Source organism: Onychostoma macrolepis, chromosome 14 (assembly GCF_012432095.1).
Source record: "Onychostoma macrolepis isolate SWU-2019 chromosome 14, ASM1243209v1, whole genome shotgun sequence".
Taxonomy (NCBI): Eukaryota; Metazoa; Chordata; class Actinopteri; order Cypriniformes; family Cyprinidae; genus Onychostoma; species Onychostoma macrolepis.
Genome location: NC_081168.1, coordinates 5,095,009 through 5,114,609, shown reverse-complemented (window position 1 = coordinate 5,114,609; position 19,601 = coordinate 5,095,009). Strand labels below are relative to the sequence as shown.

Sequence of the window (19,601 nt, the reverse complement as noted above, 5' to 3'; positions counted from 1 at the left end):
CTGGGTTTTAGTGAGCTGTTGCGTAATTTCTTTTTAAGCAAATGAATGGCTATTGATTGTCATTTTAATGGGCGTTTAAGCCAGGTAAGTTGACCAAAGGGTCAAAAGTTTGGGCACACTTAATTAAATTTCTCGTGAGCTTACAAGCCTTCTGAAGTTGTATGTTCAAATGTTTGAAATAATTATTATAATTTTAAGTAATTAAACACATTTAACATTTTTTTTGCCCGTGTATGAATTTCTTCACTTGTTTTTTTTTTTTTTTTGATAAGAAGAATAAGCTCAAATAGGAGTTTTGATTTTAAACTTTTTTTTTTTTTTAATTGTCGCTAATTCTTTCACACTTTGTTTGTTTTGTTTTTCATAGTTTTAATGACTTTTACTCTTAAAATGTTGAAATAATTTTACGTTCTTAAATCCATTCAAAAGTGTAAGTAAATGGTCACTTTAAAGAATAACACCTCAATCTCTCCTCCTTTGTCCTAGTGAGTGTCCATCTGTCTAACTAGCAGATATTGAGTATATGTATTTTAGTGTGAATTTGGATTGGCAGATGACAGGAAAAAAATACTATATGCTTTCCACGTCGAAACAACACAAATCTACTGCTAACTAGTGAAAGCACCTTTAATATGACGAGATGATAGATGAAACTGCACTATGATCGAGTTAGCTTAATTCACTAGCCTATATTTTATAGGGATGTAACGATTCTCTCAACTCACGATTCGATTCACGATTTAACAAAATGAGATTTAAGGCAAATTATAAATGAACTGTGTCCTTTTATTATTGCTTGGACAAAATGCTGCACGTTTCTTTGCGAAACTGAAATATAACACTATAATAATATGCTAATATAGCACTTCCATATTATTGCTCTTGTGTTTGATTTGAATTTGATTGCTTCTATTTGTCCTCATTTGTAAGTCGCTTTGGATAAAAGTGTCTGCTAAAAAAACAAAATGTTAATAAAACTAAATTGAAATAAAACAAACCCCAAATAAAATAGATCTCTTCATATAAACAAAATAAGGCTTTGTCTGTGCTCTTTTCATTTAAAATTAAAGGGCAACCACTGCATTTTAATCATGATCCAAAGAAAGATGTTGCATACATGCAACATGAGCAGTTTTTAATCTAAATTAGAAGTATTATTTCGAAATTTGAAGCAAAAACAGAATGGTCTGACTTCAGTTTTGTGAAACTATACATAAAAAAAAAATATTTGCATGAAACCGAAACAGCAGACGAGCTGAATGAGAAGCAGATTCACTCTCTGCCAGCAGGTGGCGCTTAACCCATAAGAACAGGTGATGCGGGTGTCACAAACACTTGTCACATTAAGAAAAATGGTAATGAGCTGCTCAATTAATTTAGCTGATTCAATTATTTTAGTGTTATATATATTCTGCTGCTCATTTCAAAGCTGACCAAACAGTTAATTGTGAAATGTTTGGGCTTTGTAGAGTACAATACCGGCAGTTCAAGCATTTTCATAGGATCTAATTTGTAAAAAAAATACTTTGATTCTCGAATTCATTCTTGTTCAGTACAGCCGCTGTTGTCACCGGAAAAACTTTTACCCAGCAAGCGCCAATCCGGAAGCCAGAAACGCGGAAGTGTGAAAAAGGCTAATTGGTCTGGGTTCTTATGGGTTAAAGCGTTTCCATGGTTTCCGCTGTAAACAAAGCACAGCGCTGCACTTATGGACTTTAATATGCATTAAACAGAGGCAAGATGAAAAGAAAAAACACCATCTAAACTTTTCTAACGACAGTAAGTTCCCCTCAGACACACATTCATATAAACTCCTACCCCTAATTGTATCGCGATTTGTTTAGCATCTATTTGAACATATTTGAATCGGTTTTCAACCGGCTCGCGGTTAATCGTTAACATTACATCCCTAATATTTTAAATAGTTTGACCACTTTAAATTCAGTTGGTGACAGTTCAATAGTAAGTTGAAAGCATCCAGTCATCATATAGGCTACCACTGAATTGAATGTAGGCTATATTCAATAAATATTCGATATTGTAATAAATATTTGAGAAAAATTTTATTGTATCTGATGAAAACAAATAAAATCACCGAGCTCCGGAAAATCTCCAACAGATGGAGAAAGTTAATAATTAACATAAAGACTCTAGACGTGAACTTATGTTCATAGCACGCCATTTTAATTTGATTTCATTTTTAAGCGACTCTCAAGTGCGGTCAATATCTTTCAATCCATCGATTTTTTTTAATGCGCTTTATTGATTCAATGCCACAAGAACAAGAGGTATTACATATCCACATAATCAAATTAATATTAGCTGCCAGAGAGAGAGAGAGAAAAGGAAAGAGAAAAAAAGGGAAGAAAATTACATAAATTCCAATGCTTTCAGTGCTTTTTTGTTTTATGTTTGTTCCAAGAGATTTACATATAATTTAAAGTCATTTATAAAATGTGCAAAAGTTGGTTTACATTGAAATGTCTAAATCCATTCAGTAGATTAACTGAACGTGCTCTGTGTCTTTAACAGATTGGTGCACTAGAGGGCGTTATTTGTATAGAAAGGCTCACCGCGCGTCCACCTGTGCTCTGGTAGCCTGTCACTGATCATATTGAGACCTGTATTACATTTATGACTAGTGCCACATTAAACAACGATTGTGTGCTTAAACCATTGCATCCTTATAGCCTCCTTTAGTTTACATAGCTGTAGCCTACACCATGCAAACATTGCTGAATGTATTTTTCAGTCATACTATGATTTAACATGATTATATTCAAACTTAAAATGGTTTTACAGTGAGGACTTGTCCTGTTTTACAAATTGTGTTACTAATTCTGGCTTTCTTTGTCATCATGTAATATATCTGTATCATTTAGTATTAGTAATTAGGCTACATTATTGCATATTACATGCAAAGTATTTAATTTTCTGTTTCTGCAAATAATGCATTCACAGCAATAAGAAAAGAGTTTACTGTGGCTGTCTATTAACATTACTAATAGATCCGAGTTCTATACATAATTTAAGAAGTTTTACAGCTTAATTCAGCCTTTTTGTAATGTATCTTTGTCCTGTACATTTTTCATCGTGAATAGCTGAATTGACGAACGTGCTATTTTTTCATCATGTTCCTCAAGTCAGTAGCTAGCTATTGATGGTCGTCCATTTAATTTAGGCTCTCTGAGTCAGCTAATGACTATAGTAAAATAACCAATCTTGGCTTCTCCATGTTCAAAGAGGGTTTAACACCAGTTAGTTCCAGGCAGGGGAACAATAATCACATTTTAACTCGCCTTCACACCCAGAGTGCTTACAAAAACTCCAACTGTTATAGCCTTTCAGCTCTGCACAATCTGCAATCAATTGCCAGAGGCAAAATTAATAGATGTTAATGGCCATTTGTATTTGAGGCAAAGGGGACAAAATTGGCCAGAGAAAGCTATTAATTATATGCAGAGGGACTGAGAAGGGAGGCACAAGAGGGCTGGAGACGGGCTGCTTTGGGGCTCAATGGGGTCTGTGCCCTGCGTGGTTCACATGGGTTTCCGCTGGGTGGATTGTGAAAGGCCTGAGCAGGGGGGCTTTTGTGTGGCTCCTGAGCCACGATTGTTCCTTCTCAAAAGGGTGACATCTGTCCAGGGTTTCCGAGACTCTGATCCACCCCATTAGCCTCCATCCTCTCTCAACAACTTATTGCGTTTGTAACTGACAAATGAGACAAGGAGAGGCACTCGAGACATGTCAAGCCGCGAGATCAATGCCCGCTTGCCTTGATCTGTGTCTGCTTCATTAAGACACCTTCAGAAACTCCCAAACCGAGTTCAGATTCCTGAGTTCTCTTTCCATCCATAAAATAGAAATGAGTGCTGGATGTGTCCATTTAAGATTTCACTGACAAGTGAAAGTTAGTTCTTTATGATCACTCAATTTCTTTCTCTCTATTATTATCTTCACTTGTAAGGAACATCTTTTAATTAAAGGATATTTCTTACTAGAGAAGATAATTTGATACAAGAGCAATAAGGGTTAATAATAGAACTAGTAGCCTACTAATGCTGCTAATGATATTTTAATGACATTTATTATTATCATTATTATTATTATTAGCGTATTTAGTCATTTGTAGCCTTTAATTCTTACTGGTAGTGACGCTGTTAGGCGCTTTTATTTTAATACACCGCAAAATCAATAAAAGATCATTCGAATGTGCATTATCATATAAACACCTTCAGAATATTTAAAAATATTTAAGATAATTAGGCCTAATATAATCAAATAAAATATTATTTTAAACAAAACATTTTACAGTGTGTGTGAATAATTATGAACGCAAATAACTAGGCCTATTTCTATTAAAATGGATAGGCTACGTTTCATATATAAGACAACAACAACAAAAAAATAATAAATATCGTGACGAATTATGCGACCATTCATTTACAGAGATAGTAAATGTGTTTTCTTTTACACTATATAGCCTGTAGAACACATTTATGAAACCATTTCACGTGTTCAGCTTATTTCGCCAAAAATAAAAATAAATAGATTATAATAATAATAGAAAGAAAAGAAAAATAACAAAGAAAAAAAAAATACTACTTATAATGCAATACAATTAAAGAAGTTGTAGGCTAATGCACCGCATAACCAACGACCTGATCATCTGTAAGATTCAGTACTGAGGTTCCGCCTGGCTCGTTTTTAATTTTAGGTCTACCCTGGATTTATAGATGTTGTTTTATTGTTGTTAAACTCTTTCTAGTGAAATCCTAAATTTCAACACAAAATGGCTGTAATTGAGTGCGAGTGCGCCGCTCGGCGATCTGCGCATGCGCACCGCACCTCGCTGTCGGAGCTCCGCGCGCAGGTATTGAAGTTGGCTCATGACAATCCTCGGCGCACAAGCTGACGGATCATCGATCATCAGAGCTCACAGCGATCTGCATCGGAGGAGCTGATGCCTGCTTCAGATGACACAGCTGACGGTGCACGAGTTTTGCTCTCACAAGGACATGAATGAGATGAGATCTGAATTCATTTGAACATAACTCACGCGCCTATTTGCAGCTGTTGGAAGTGTGTTGCAACCCACGAAATTGAAGGAACCAAAGGAAACGTATGAAGTTATGGATTGTAGATGGACTATATAAATATTATCTTTTTGACTTTTTTTTGTAAACGTGGGTACACCCCAGCATCGGTTTCGGAGTGACATATCCTACTTGTTGACTTAACTGTTTATTTTATTTAATCGACTGAGTATTTTTTTTATATATATATATATAACCCCTCACAATGTTCCAGCACAATAAGAAGTGCTTCACCATTGAATCTCTTGTTGGTAAAGACTCCAATCCCTCAAGTGCCGCCGCGGACGAGCCCATCAGACCCACTGCTCTGAGGTTTACTGAATCCATCCATCCTTCTCCCTTTGGGAGCTGCTTCCAGAACTCAGGCAGGACATTGTACAGCAGCAGCCCAGAGATGATATTCACAGATCCGGCCACTCACTCCACCAACTCCGGCCTGTCTCTGCGGCACCTCCAGATCCCCACACAGCCCTTCTTCAGCCCCCATCAGAGGGAAGCCTTGAACTTCTACCCGTGGGTGCTGAGGAACAGATATCTGGGACATCGATTCCAAGGTGAGGATCTGTGTTCAGTTATGCAACCGGCGAGGATGCAGAGAAAATCTCGAAATATTGGAAACATTGCAGGCCTACGAAGTTAAAAACAGCTTGTCCTCTTCATGCATAAAATAATTTAAAAAAAGGAACAAAAACGAACAGATTTTAAGTAGCCTATGAGGTAGTCGATTTTTTCAGCACTTCAAAGGCCTGTATTGATTTCAATGTTTTATTTCAATAGGGCTGTTATTTTTAATATATATATATTTATATATAAGCTATATAGGCTAGTGATGCGCACGGGAGAAGTCTTAACATTGTCCTTTATTAACGTTGTTCTGAATTTATTTATTTTTATCGATTTTATCGAAAATATTCAAAATCATGAGAAAATTACGCCGTGCAATAGATATTTCTGTTATAAAAAAATTGACTGTAAATTGTTTGAAGCGCAAATTGTTTTTGTTTTTTTTCACCTCTTTAACCAATAAACACGACTTGCGAAATAATAATCGTTAAATTACGAAAGACCGCTGCTTTATTTTGATTAGCCTATATATTTAGGCAATATTATAAATACAAATCGTTTTTGTTCTGTTTGAATTATTCTCAGTCCTCAATGTGCAATATTATTATAATAAATAACTGATTGTTAAAACATTATCGCAGTTGTAATAATCTTTAAGCATAAATTGATAATACAAAATGTAGCTACCGCCTTTTATTATAATTAAGCTTTTACTTAAACTTAGTTCTGCCTTTTAGGATTATTTTAGTTAAAAATGTTACATTTAATAGAATCGTGTAAGCATCTGATCTAATTTTTATATATGAAAGCTAACATTGTACTGTTATGCACTGTATTTCTACATCGATTTTTAAAAAGTTGGATATACATAAATATTATGATAATTATTATTTAACTATTTTAAGGGGACAAAAATGAATTACTACTACATGTGGAAACTGGTATGAGGTCAATTTGCTGCATGCAGCTACTCTTTTATGTTTGTTATTAAATCTTGTTATTATAAGGCTCATAAACATTTACAGCTCTTAAAATTATACTATAATAAAAAGCAAACATTTATAATACTGTTAAGGACATATGTTAGCTTTTTAAGCAATTATTTGCACAAGCATTTACTTTTATGGATTTATTAGGTAACTGTAGAAAATCTGCCTTGAAATGTTCTTTTAAGAGTTTAATTATTAATTTGATTTAAATGTAGTAAATGTATCACCATCTCACTTATTGATTATTGTTTGAGATGAGATTTTTTCTTCAAACTTATTTAAAAAAAAAAAAATTGTAATATGATAGATTTGATAGCCCTGTTTGCAGAGTCCTTAAAAAGTGTAATCGATACTGGGAGGTCCTATTTACCAGGCAATTTGTTAAAGCAGCTATCAGTAGCTCTGGCCGGTCTGTGAGGGTCCTGAGCTGCTCCACAGTCCTCGAGGGCATTGCTCAGGTAATTGGTGGAAGTCAGAGGTTGTTGTCACTATTACTCAGATCCGGGGTTCAGATAGAGCCTCTTTGTTTACACACAGAGCCGATCCACTCACTGATGGTGTCCAATAACCCAGAAAACTACTGTTTAGACAAGACTAAATGCAGCCGTGGGGATTGGGTGGGAAAGGATGGCCTAATGTGTCCATGGGTTTTAACTCTGCCGCTTCCTGAATGGGAAAAGAGATGTGTCCATGTCCTCGGATCCGTCATGCGGGACAAGGTAAACAGGATCCCAGAGCGGCCTGCTGTTGTACATGAGCAGGGGTTCGTGTTATGGGTATGTTTCACAGACTGTGACAGTGCCACACTGATGCACTTTTCTGAGATTTGTGTGCGATCAGGTTACAATACAAATCTTTCAGAGGTATAAACACCGCCATCAGCAGACTCTTAACGCTACTGATTTTCATTTTTAGTGGCTGCATTCCAACGCATAATGTAGTAAAATAATGTAACAATGTAATAATATAAAAGCAGATCATATCAGTTAAGAACTATATATGCACTGTATATAATTACATAGGCCTAATTATAACTGCATTTTGAAAAGATGAAAAAATAATGAAAAAAGGATTATTGATTGAGATTTAGTTTTTTCAAATTTCTTGAAAACATTTTTATTCCTACTAAAAATCAAATTGTAAAATATAATTTGATAGGTTTGATAGTCATGTTCTTCAAAAGAGTAATCAAACTAGGAAAAAAATATATATATATATATATACAGTATATGTATGTATGTGTGTGTGTGTGTGTGTGTGTATATATATATATATATATATATATATATATATATATATACATAAACACACATACATATATATACATATGTGTGTAAAGATGTATATATAGACGTACATGTATATACATGTGTGTGTGTGTGAATAGACAGATATAGGCTATAGATGTATTAACAGTGTTAAGTATGTTTTTACGTATTATACATATTATAATATAATTTTGTAAAAAAAGGGATTATTTTGAGATGAGTTTGATAAAAAAATATTTTAGAGGCTTCATACCATAGCATAATGTAATAAATAATGTAATAGTAATTATACACACACACACACACACACACACACACACATATATATATATATATATATATATATATGATTTATTCAATCATTTTATTGTAAATGTAAAAAAAATATGTAAGGAGAGAGGGAGACAGAAAGAGGGAGGGAGCGAGAGACATTAACAAACAGTGTCATCAGCAGACTTTTAACGCTGCTGACTCATTTTTTAGAGGCCTTGTGCAAAAGTATAAAGTAATAAAATAATATAAGAATGTAATAATATAAAAATCATACTAGCATTAAAGTCGTGTGTGTGTGTTTTATCAAGACTGAAAAATTGGAGGGAGGCAGCGTCACAGGGAACACACATTCTGTAGGAGAGACCAAAGGGTCCAGTCTCTTTCTTTCCCACTATAGGCCACCCTTCTCCCTGCCTCTAATGAGAACAGCACTGACAAGACCAAGCTTGTTTGTGCCAAGGGAATGATAGTAAAGCTGATCTGGGTGCCATCTGGTTCCCTTTTCCTCATGTTGGGGGCTTTCTTGCCATGGATAGGCCAGTGTGTGTTTGAGTCCAAAGCCCCGGAGGGTCTCCCAGCTCTTCAGGAGGCTCGAGTCTCAGTCAGTGTTCTGGCCTGCCAGTCTGATCCACCACCTCTCGAGAGAGACGCCGAGGTGATGCCACACATGCTGATGATGCCAGACCGAGCGCACACTTTGATGCGAAAGTTTGGAAAAGTTGCCACCGAGCTGAGTTTCGGTTGGTTGGCGCTCAGCGCACCTTGAGGAAGGTTTAAGGAGAGATTTTCAACACCTTCAAACCGCGGAGAACTCATTATTTACATTCTTGCACCCGGCTCCCCTCATTTTTGCACGGAGGTGTCTCCATTGTTTTTGCCTGTGGTGTTCAAAGCGTTTTCAGCACGCCAGCTGAAAGCAGTTGTCAATGACAGTGCTGTGACAGAAAATATGCACCTTTTAGTAAAATAGAAGTAAAGGTCGTACATTATTAGGACCTTTGGGAAGCCTCCGCTAATGAAGGCTTGCGTCGTTCTGTGCGTGCCTGTAACAAACAGCCTGTATGTTGCAATTGGCCAAAAATGTGTTTTTTTTTGCGCATTGAGATGCGTGTAGACGACATATTATTTTTAAGCAGGAGCTGCTGTGTTTGAGGCTGAAAGTTGAAGTTGCTTCTGTGTGATGGCTTAACGCTCCTCTGAAAGGAGTCAGTTCAAAGCTATTGTCTGCAGATAAAGGGTTGGTTTCGGAGTTTTTAAAGAGACTTAAAGTCTGAACAGCCTTATGCTAATCCGCTTTTCATCTTCTGGTGATGCCATTAGTGAGCTATTGTGCTCAGAATTGGTACATCGCTGTGCGTTCTTTGATGATCAGTGTTAAAATTGAATGGCTTCTGTGTAAACTTAACTCTTATGGCTTACTATTTGGATTTGGGTTCAATTAGTTTATCTAAATTTGTGGTTAGAGGATTTAGTCGCCCTTTGGAATTGTGAAAGTATGTCTGGATGACTGAATATATTTAATAACTTCCATTTGATATGTTAATATATTTCTAGCAATTGCAGTTGACGGTCTTTGTGGCCTACCAACCGCATTCACGACTCCAGCCGATGCTCGTTATTGAAGCAAACATCTTTTTGAGACGTTTGCATGTTACCGATGTACATTTGCGGTTGCACACCTGATGCGAACGTTGAAACATTTTGGTTATATTTTCATTGACAAAAGATCATGGTCTGTCACTTCTGCACGCTTCACAATCCTCCCAGTAACCGCTCCGCGAGAATATTTTGTTTATACGTGATTGCGGTCATCATCTTTCTGAAGATTCTTTCAGGCATAGCTCTCCAAACACTACAGTGGTCACGTAAATTACACATCCATTTGTTTATGAAAAATGTTTTTCTCTCTTTGTGTGTTTGCAATAAACGGCATTGGGACTCTGCCCTCCAGATGTTGTCTGGGGTCGCGCGAAGATCACGTTTGCCCTGACGCTGATGGAGACGAAATTTTACTATTCCCTCATGTTGAATATAATCAACCCAAATGTAAGGGATTTAGATTTGCTTAACTGACAATTAGCATATTCATCACAATTGTTTTACATCTTTTCAGCCACGGATGTCTATTTATATTTTAGCAGCAATATTTCAAAGCCTTGCATTTGTATGAAAATCAGGATAATGCCACATTATGAGGGCCGAAGGTTAAAGACTCGTCTGTGAATGCACGGAGATGTTGGGTTGGTATGAATGATGCGGTGTGAACACACTTTCCATCAGCCGTGTCTGGAACAGACCTGGAATTATTCAAATCGACTCATGTGGCTCAATTAAGACATGCAGTCCTGCACCTAATGTCTGCACTGCTGTGCCTATGTAAAGCACTTATTTTGTATAAAAGCAGAGTCTTTAGATAATACATCTGCTAAATGAAGACATGTTGCCGTAAGACAGATATTTTAATATTCTAATGAACTCTAAAAGAATTTAATGAATGCACATGTAATGCCACACACGTGCGGCATTCAAATAGATACATCTCAAAAGCAATGCAACGATGTCATTGCGATATCAGCAGAAGGTTACTAAAAATGTAACACAAAAAACGTATTTTGACACTTAGGTCACAATTAAAAATCTTTAAAACGTTTGCATGTATGAATGTCCTTATTTTTTGTAGATTTTTTTTTTTGTGCATTTTAGATTTTTTTATTATATTTTCTGTTTTTAAGCATTTTTGTAAAGTACATTTTAAATGATTATTTAATTAAATATAAAATTGTCCACTTCCAGCATGTAATCTTTATTTCTCTATTTTTATTTTTAAATACATTTTTAGATTTTTAGTTACTTATTTAAAATCCCACTATAAAATTGTACACATCCCAGTTAACGTGCACTCTTTATTTCTCAGTTTTTTTTTTAAAGAAAGCCTTACATTTTTATTTATTTATTCAAAATCCCTATAAAATGTTCTACTTCCTAATTAACATGCATCTTTATTTCTCTATTTTGTATTTTTATTTTTTAAAGAAATTTTTAGAGTTGTATTTATTCATTTATTTAAAAACACACTATGAAATAATCCAATAACTAATTAACTTGCACTCTTTACTTCTTACTATTACTAATACTCTTGCTATTTTTTTTTTTTTAGGATTTCTTTAGATTATTTTAAAAGAAAGTTTTAGATTTTTATTTATTTATTTAAAATACAAAATAAAATTGTCGACTTCCTAATTAACATTGTACCCTTTATTTCTTGTCTCCAGGTGATGACAGTAGCCCGGAAAACCTGCTGCTACACGGACCTTTCTCTCGCAAGCCCAAGCGCATCCGCACAGCCTTCTCCCCGTCGCAGCTGCTCCGGCTGGAACGTGCCTTTGAGAAGAACCATTACGTGGTGGGAGCCGAGCGGAAGCAGTTAGCCAACGGGCTGTGCCTGACAGAGACGCAGGTAAGCAGACAGAGGCGTCAGGGTCCATCCCTCCGGCGAACACGGCTGCATTCCACCACACACACACACGCACACACACACACACACGGGACGTGAACACACATTTACTCATCTAGTTTCCTCACAAGACGGAAGTAATTCATCATTCCTTGCCTTGGGATAGGCCATATAAATTCCAAAGCGTGTATGCAACACTCAATAATTGGTTATTTTCACAATCGTCTGTACATACATTCACATACATGTTTGTGTAGGATTGTTAGGCTTGAGCAATACCTGGGGTCCAAAAGTCTGAGGCACTTTTGAAAACCTGGGATTTAAAATCTGAACCTGGAAACAAGTGGGAAAATGTAATAAAAAAGAATTAAATAAATGTTATGACATAAAATAAGAAATATGGTGGTTTTAGACTTTTAGCCACCTGCTGTGAATCTTTTAAAACAAAACTTTAAATCTAAAGCTACTTTTATTTTGGATGTTTTTTAAATACTGTTTTATCCATATTTTGCTACATTTTTAAAATTTACGCTTGCGTTACATTCAAACTTTCATACTGATAATATAATCTGTAATTATTTTTAATTACAAAAATGCAAAGAATCTTTAGTAGTTTCAGACTTTCAGACACCTGCTTTTAAATGATCTACTTATTTTAAATGTTTTTAACACTGTTTTAAATGTTAATTTTTCACCTTTATTTCAAATATTTTAAGCTGATAATATAATTTAGAATTGTTTTTAATTATAAAAATGCAAAACAGAAGCATTTTCTCTATTGGCTTAAGACTGCTGGCCGCCTGCTGGGAATGTTTTAAATGAGTTGTTTTGGATGTTTTTAACACACTATTTTATCTTTATTCTGATACGTTTTTAAATTAAGAATGTAAATTTTTAATTAAACTTATGTAACATAACATATATATGTTTTCACATATTGAGATTGTAAAATGAAACGTGATTTCCTCACCAGATTGAGAGATTACGTCAACAGTCATATTTCAAATGAGCAGCAGGCATAAGCATGTTTTTAAATATGGCATAATAATGTGCCGTGAAAGTATTTTAATAGCTAGCACAGTACGGGCGAGATTTGCTTCCCAATTAATTTTTTTAATCAAAAAAGATATATTTTTTTACTAAGTGATATATTCAGATGGCCTCTCTTTGTCACTCTTGTTAAGGTGAAAGTCTGGTTCCAGAACAGAAGGACCAAACACAAGAGACAGAAGCTGGAGGAAGAGTCGCCGGAATCGCAGCAGAAGAGGAAAGGTAGTCAGCATGTGAGCCGCTGGAGGGTGGCCACTCAGCAGGGCAGCTCTGAGGACATTGACGTCATTTCAGAAGACTGATATCACACGCCTAATAAACATCACTCATGCTGCCACACACACAAAAAAAAAGAAGCAAGACATTCTTCAGACTTTGTCATGAATTGAACTCGGCTTGTAAACTAAGGAACTGAGTCACAGTTGGCTGATCGTGCACAGCTGAACAAAGACTCGACTGGAAGACTACTGTATGCAATACACATGGACCTCTTCGTTTTGGATCACGTTCCATCTCAGAGCAATGAAGACTTTTTGTATGCTTTCTTTTGTTACACTTCTCTCTTGCTTCTTTGTTATCAGTCAGAACATTTCCATTATAAAGTAGTATATGGGACGACAAAGGTAATAAAACCACCTTAATGAATAGATTGATAAATGTTTGTAGTGTTAAATTGCTTTAGACATTCAACGGCCACAGACTAACAACAATAGGTCGATCCAGTGTGCGAATCAAATATCACTCATAGATGTACTTCTGAAAAACTGGATGTTTGTATTTGACAAAATGTCATTATTTTATGAACCGGGCAAATTTAAAAGCGGTGAAATACCCTCGCGGTCTTTCTAGAAAATCACTAGTGCAGTTTGACATTTGAAATGGTTCTATTTATTCTGAATGAGTGGACTTTTCTATGCATTTGAGCTCCAAACCCAAAATTTTATTTTGCGTTTTACATCCGGGTTAAAGCTTACAAAAGGTTTTACTTGTATTGCGTGAGAATTATTTTTCTTTTCTTTCCTTTTTTTTTTTTTTAATGGCTCTTGAACTGATGTCAAATATCAGTGAACTAGAGAAGCTTAGAAAATGCTTGAATTTCTTTCTTTGCTCAATTAAAACAGAAAAAAAAAAAAAAAATCTCAGTCTAACCTCCAAGACCCAGAATGGTTTGTAGCACTTCATAGCAGATTGTTTCTTTATTGGGTTTCCTTTAAGGTGAAAAGCACTGTAATCCCATCTGTTTGTCTTCATTGTTCAGGCATTTTTTGTTATGTGTTTGTTTAACTTTTTTTCTGCAGACTATTAGATAATAAAACTTTAACTTAATGTCTGTTTGGAAGTGATTTATTCCTTTGTTCCATTATTGTTTTTATTGCTATTATGTTATATTGAATGGATTTGATTAATGCATGAGCTTTATTTAGCAGTTTTACTATAAGTTGCTTTTGCATTCCTGAGCAACTGCAGCTTAACTAATTCTGTTACGCAAAGCAGACGGGTATCGTTCCTCAGAAATACTCCCAATAATAGTGTATTTACATGCTCACACAACATATAAGTGCTTGAACATGAACACAAACATCTCCACCTTTGGATTTCCATGTGCAAACAGTCAGCGTCACGCCGAAACTGCAGCAAAACAGTGCAGTATCAAACACCATCACCTTCACTTTGGAAGTTTTTTTAATTTAATATGTGCGTTTTGTAGCATTTATCTGTTCACTTATGTGCATCTGATCATGTGCCTCCTCTACTTGCTCATTGAAATGTACATATATATATATATATGCATACATATTTCAGTCAGCTGGAAATGCATCCATGTCACCTTTATGTGCTGTAAATTACACCTGCTAATCCTTAAGGCCCAGAGTGACAGAAATGAATTGACTTTGCTTCTCTGCATCACCTCAGTACACACACACGTTAATACAAGCCTCATTATCAGTCGCAATGCCTATAAACTGTGAAAGATAATATAAGAACAGTCTATTCATATTCTCTTTAATTAATGGAAAAGTCTCCAGGAAACAACACTTCTGAAAGACAAGGATAAAAACATACGCCGCAACGCTTCAGGAAGATATAATAAGCTTCATTTAAACTCAAACACCCACTACATGAAACATTATAGTGTAAACAAAGGCTGTTTCTATCATACCCATTATGTTTCAGACAGCCAGGTATTTAGTTCTGTATACCGAAATTAAATGAAATTCCAAACAATGAATGATTGTGTGTGACCCCGTAATAAATTCTGTGTGGGTAGTCAAACTTCACTAATGCAACGTAACCAGCAAAGTCACAGTGTTTGTGTATGCAAAATGACCACTCTCTGTCTGCATGAGTAATGATGGCATAGACAGGACGTTATCGCTGTCAAACACATGATGATAAATAGGAGCTTGAGATAACTTTGAAGACAGCAAGTGTGATTTCAACACAGATATGATGCAACAAATGGCTCAATACCCAGCGCAAGAAGAAATTAAGTGTGTAAAATAGTTTAGACTGACTAATATGCTGGAGTCACTGTGTATTATATCAGCCATTCTGTCTCAGAATATTTCTTTGTGTCAAAGCACACAAACGCTCATTAATCTTATGAGGGCTATGTTACTTACAAATATTTCCGACAAGCTACCTGCCCCCATGTTGTTGCCATGGAAATGAAGAGGTGTAAACAAAAGAACAGATGGTTGAAAGCATGTAGGTGTAGAGAGCAGTCTGTGATGTTTCCCAACTATGTTAAGTGAAATAATTCATCTAACTTACAGTAATTTGATCTGGACCGATGCCAAGCGTGGAGTGGGCCACTGATTTGGCTTCATCGAGTTAATCAAAACTAGTGCTGCTGCTGCTTATTTCTCCTGTCCATGAGGACTATGATAGAGATGACTCAATTTTTTTTGTACATAATTGGTCTTTGTCTTCTAGAAATAATTTTCACTCAGAAATTGCTTGCAAATTTTACCAATTAGAAAGAAATTGCAAGTAATGCATTGAATTAAACATTACATTTTGAAGTACGAAGACTGAAATAGTAATTTCTTATAAAACATAATCCAAAACATAATCTTTTTTTTTTCTTTTTTTTACAAACTTTGGTCATTGTGTCAATTCTCTTTCCTATTCATTTTGAATGCAAAGTTGGTCATTGAGTGCAATTACTAAAATAATACATTTGAGAAATAAATATACAGCAGGTATATTTTATGAATTTGCAGCACGTCCATTCATTTTGATAACTTTTATAATTTATACACTGACAAAGACAACAACAAAAATACTATTTCAGTTTTAATTCTTTAAAATTTCACATATAATTCAGTGTGTTAGTTGGTGTTTCATTGTGAAATGTACAAGCAATTTCTTAGTGAAAATTGTTTTATTTTATTAACTTTTATTCCAGTTTGGCGATACTTATTTAAATGACTAAATAAATATAAAAAATTTAAAATTATTAAAAAAATTAATTTTAACATTAAATAATAATACAAAATTCATCAAAAATATTTAAAAAATATATATTTATTACAATAATTTTCAAAGTTGTATGTTTTATGTCTTTCTGCTTCAAAATGTCATATTTAATTCAGTGTGTTACTTGATGTTTCTTTGGTAATGTTTGTGAAATTCAGTGAAAACTGATTCTACACCCAATTTTATTTTTTCAGTGTGGAAGATAAAAATTGATAGTCATTTACTGAATATGTTATTGATTTTGAAGTTGGTGTTCTATATAAATTGTGATCTCCATTAGTTAAAAAAAAAAACCTTATCTAGTTGTTTATCTCTCTACCAGTGACTCATTTGCCTCATTTGTGGCTGTATCAACTGCAGCTGAGCAATTACCATGTCTTTAGAGGGTGAGAACATACAGTACCTCAGCGAGGCTATAAACAGTGTCACAGTTCAATGTTGTATGTGTTTTAATTACAAGTATTCATAAAATTATCCAATAACTGCGCAAATGATTAAACTAAACAACATGCTGCTATTATGGGTTGTCACGATTATAACAGCCAATGGAAAACAAAAACCAGATGGAAGGTGTATTACTTTTTCCAAGCAGAATTATTTGGGATATGATGGACAAAAGGCATTATAAAAATGTCATAAATCCTTGTGTCTAAATGACAGGATAGTAATTTGAATGTGGGTGGGTAAGCTGGAATTGGGGATGTTTGGACTTGAGAAGGAGGAAGTACATACTAGCTGCGTTTGAGTCTATTGTGCAACGTCACACATAATATGTCACACATATTAATGATTTATGAACCGCTTTCACAACTACTTCGGTATATTTGAGATGAAACGTTTAATCAAACTTCTTTTTGAAAATGGCTTGAAATATGTTTACTCTTTTTTTTTTTTTCAAAACTTTTTTGGGTGGTGGGGAGGTTATATGTGCTGCATGTGATGATACCATGACAAGAAGCAGTGTGATTTACAACACAAATGATATGATAATTGCAGGCTGGCAACTTTCAAGAGCTAGTTAGCCAGTTTTATGGACTGGAAGAGCTTGTTTCCTCTGCTGCCACCTGTTTGGTCTGCACCGATTGGCTGCGGGGCACTTGAGAAAAGGAAAGCAGTCACCCAATTATAGGGTACTGCCAGTCACGTCTAGAAGAGTAATTGATTGGTTTTTGTGAATCAGTGTTAGGAGCTCTAATTAATGCACAATGACTGTTGCCGATCCAAAATCCATGAGCTAAACCGAAGACGCTCATCAGCGGTTACATCGATCTTTCAAAAGTAAATTGCTTCTGACATTGTGCTTTCGCAACAATATTTTGATTGGCGAGGCTTTTTTGTGTACCCAAAACAGTCAGTGAGAGTTTTCTGTTTTGATTGCAAATATTTAAATTATTGCAGACATGCCGCTTTGCTTCTTTGAAAACATACCAGCCTCTTTTGTGAGTGTCTGCATGTTTGTAAAACACACAGACAGAGTAATTACACAGAAACATCAGTTAATAGCTTGTTGAGTGGACAAAGACAGCGAGGGAGTTAAAAGAATCATAACAATCATTCATGTGCGATATCTACTTTGTCTTTCGCATGTCAGAGCTGATGAAACATGTAGCACCTTTGTTCATCACTCAAAGCTCTTGTTTGTGTGTTATTTAACATTTAATATTAACTGTATATTAAATATTGAAGAAAAGTAATATCAAACCAGCAATCATGACAAATTGTACTCACCCTCAGGGCATCCGAGTTTGTTTCTTCATCAGAACAGATTTGGAGAAATGTAGCATTGCATCACTTGATCACTAATGGATCCTCCTCAGTGAATGGGTGCCGTCAGAATGAGTCCAAACCTACCGATAAGAGGTTTCTAACTTAAAATGATTGCTTCCAGCTAAAATACGGCCGAAAGTCCTAGTCGTCTCATCTGAATCAGGAGAGAAATATGCACAAATCAAGCAAGTGAAAACAGTCCAAATCAGTTCTAAACAAATATGAAAGCATTATTATGGAATATGAACTTATATTTTGACCAGATGATATAGGTTTAATGTTAAAACATCTGGATTTGTTAAACATGCAGATTTTCGCTTTACAAGACGTTAGGCTAATAGACTGGTGTGGATTACTGTGATGTTTTTATCAGCTGTTTAGGCTCTCATTCTGACGGCACCCATTCACTGCAGAGCAAGTTATTCCTAATGCTGTATCGCTGTCCTGGCCCCATCGCTCTCGTCGTGCATTTTTTTTGTCCTTTTCATAGATACACAGTGGGTTTTCTGATGTGTGAGCTGTTGCTCCTTTGTTTCATGCGGTTCATGTAGAAAACTCGACGCTTGATTCCTTGCAAACAGCTTGAGACACTCCGACTTGTGTGTTAAAAACAGAAAAAGCAGGCCCAGCAGATGACTTTGACTGACAGCTGATAGAATGACACTTATGGCTTTTTGCTTATACCAGAAACAGTTTTGCATGGCTTTCACACAGACCTGTGACTAATTAAGTTAATCGACTTGTAGCCAAAGACGATTGTGCATGCTCAACGTGTGTAAAAATACCGCAATTCTACAGTATCATATCACGCCGATGATTAATAAACATTGATGAGTGCATTTCTTTCCCTGCCAACGCCTCTCCTCCCGGCTCAGCTATAAAACTGACGCGCGTCCCCATTGGCACTCACCAGACAGCGCGAATCAACACCCGACAGCAGGTTTTCTCCAATGTGATCACGCATCCCCTATTTGTGTTCTAGCACATTACTATTTAAGGGGCCCAGTCTGGTTCTGGGTGCAGAATTATGATGAAAAGCGGTGCATCAGCATCACGGGCATCCGGTTGCTGTGACTATATTTATCAATCCCTATATTTACAGATGACAGTAAGGAGACTGACCACTGACTGTCACATCAGACCGAGCGAGATGAGAAATTTACACCGCATCAGCAGCTTACACTTCTCTGCTGAAAAATTTAGTGAGATTAAAAAAAAAGGTTCCTTATGTGTTGTCCGCCCCCACAGGGCCATCAGTATAAGGCCCTGGAAATATCCCTACTGTAAATTCAAAAATGTATTGCTTTTGAATCTTAAACTCTAATAATAATAATAATTGTTATTATTATTATTACAACTTTAAGGTGTTGTATGTATTTTTTTCTTCTTTTTGACTGAACTAAAGCATAAAAATACCATAATATGTTTGCAGATATTTAGGAAACATGCTTAGTTCACATACTTGTTTCTTCAAAAAAACATTGTTACTTACAGGCAGTAATTCTACTTTGAAATGTGCATTCCGTGTCGGAATATCTGTTTTTGTCAGCCCAATGCCAATTTACCGCGGGTTGCCAGTCGGTAGAAAACACAGCAAATTGCAGCCATGAAATCCAGCAAACGAACTCATATTCTGCTCGACCAAAAAAAAAAAAAA

At 35.5% G+C, this 19,601-nt stretch overlaps 1 protein-coding gene and 1 long non-coding RNA gene across 2 annotated transcripts; one reads left to right on the top strand and one right to left on the bottom strand.

The window, feature by feature from the left end:
- The first annotated feature begins 1,457 nt into the window (after positions 1-1,457).
- emx3 (empty spiracles homeobox 3) lies at positions 1,458-13,831 on the top strand. The gene is made up of 4 exons (XM_058797683.1): positions 1,458-1,779; positions 4,769-5,650; positions 11,463-11,647; positions 12,829-13,831. The coding sequence occupies exons 2-4, from the start codon at positions 5,302-5,304 to the stop codon at positions 12,994-12,996; spliced, it is 702 nt and encodes a 233-aa protein (XP_058653666.1). The 5' UTR covers positions 1,458-1,779; positions 4,769-5,301; the 3' UTR covers positions 12,997-13,831.
- On the bottom strand, positions 11,572-19,596 carry LOC131553212 (uncharacterized). The gene is made up of 4 exons (XR_009274130.1): positions 19,437-19,596; positions 17,906-18,098; positions 11,924-11,977; positions 11,572-11,692 (listed from the first exon to the last, which is right to left on the bottom strand). It is a non-coding gene; the product is annotated as an uncharacterized LOC131553212 (long non-coding RNA).
- Between the last annotated feature and the right edge of the window lie 5 nt (positions 19,597-19,601).

Coding starts and splice junctions, on each gene's coding strand:
- emx3 (XM_058797683.1), top strand. CDS start 5,302: ATGTTCCAGCACAATAAGAAGTGCTTCACCATTGAATCTCTTGTTGGT. Junction 5,651..11,462: donor TCTGGGACATCGATTCCAAG/GTGAGGATCTGT, acceptor TCTTGTCTCCAG/GTGATGACAGTAGCCCGGAA. Junction 11,648..12,828: donor TGTGCCTGACAGAGACGCAG/GTAAGCAGACAG, acceptor ACTCTTGTTAAG/GTGAAAGTCTGGTTCCAGAA.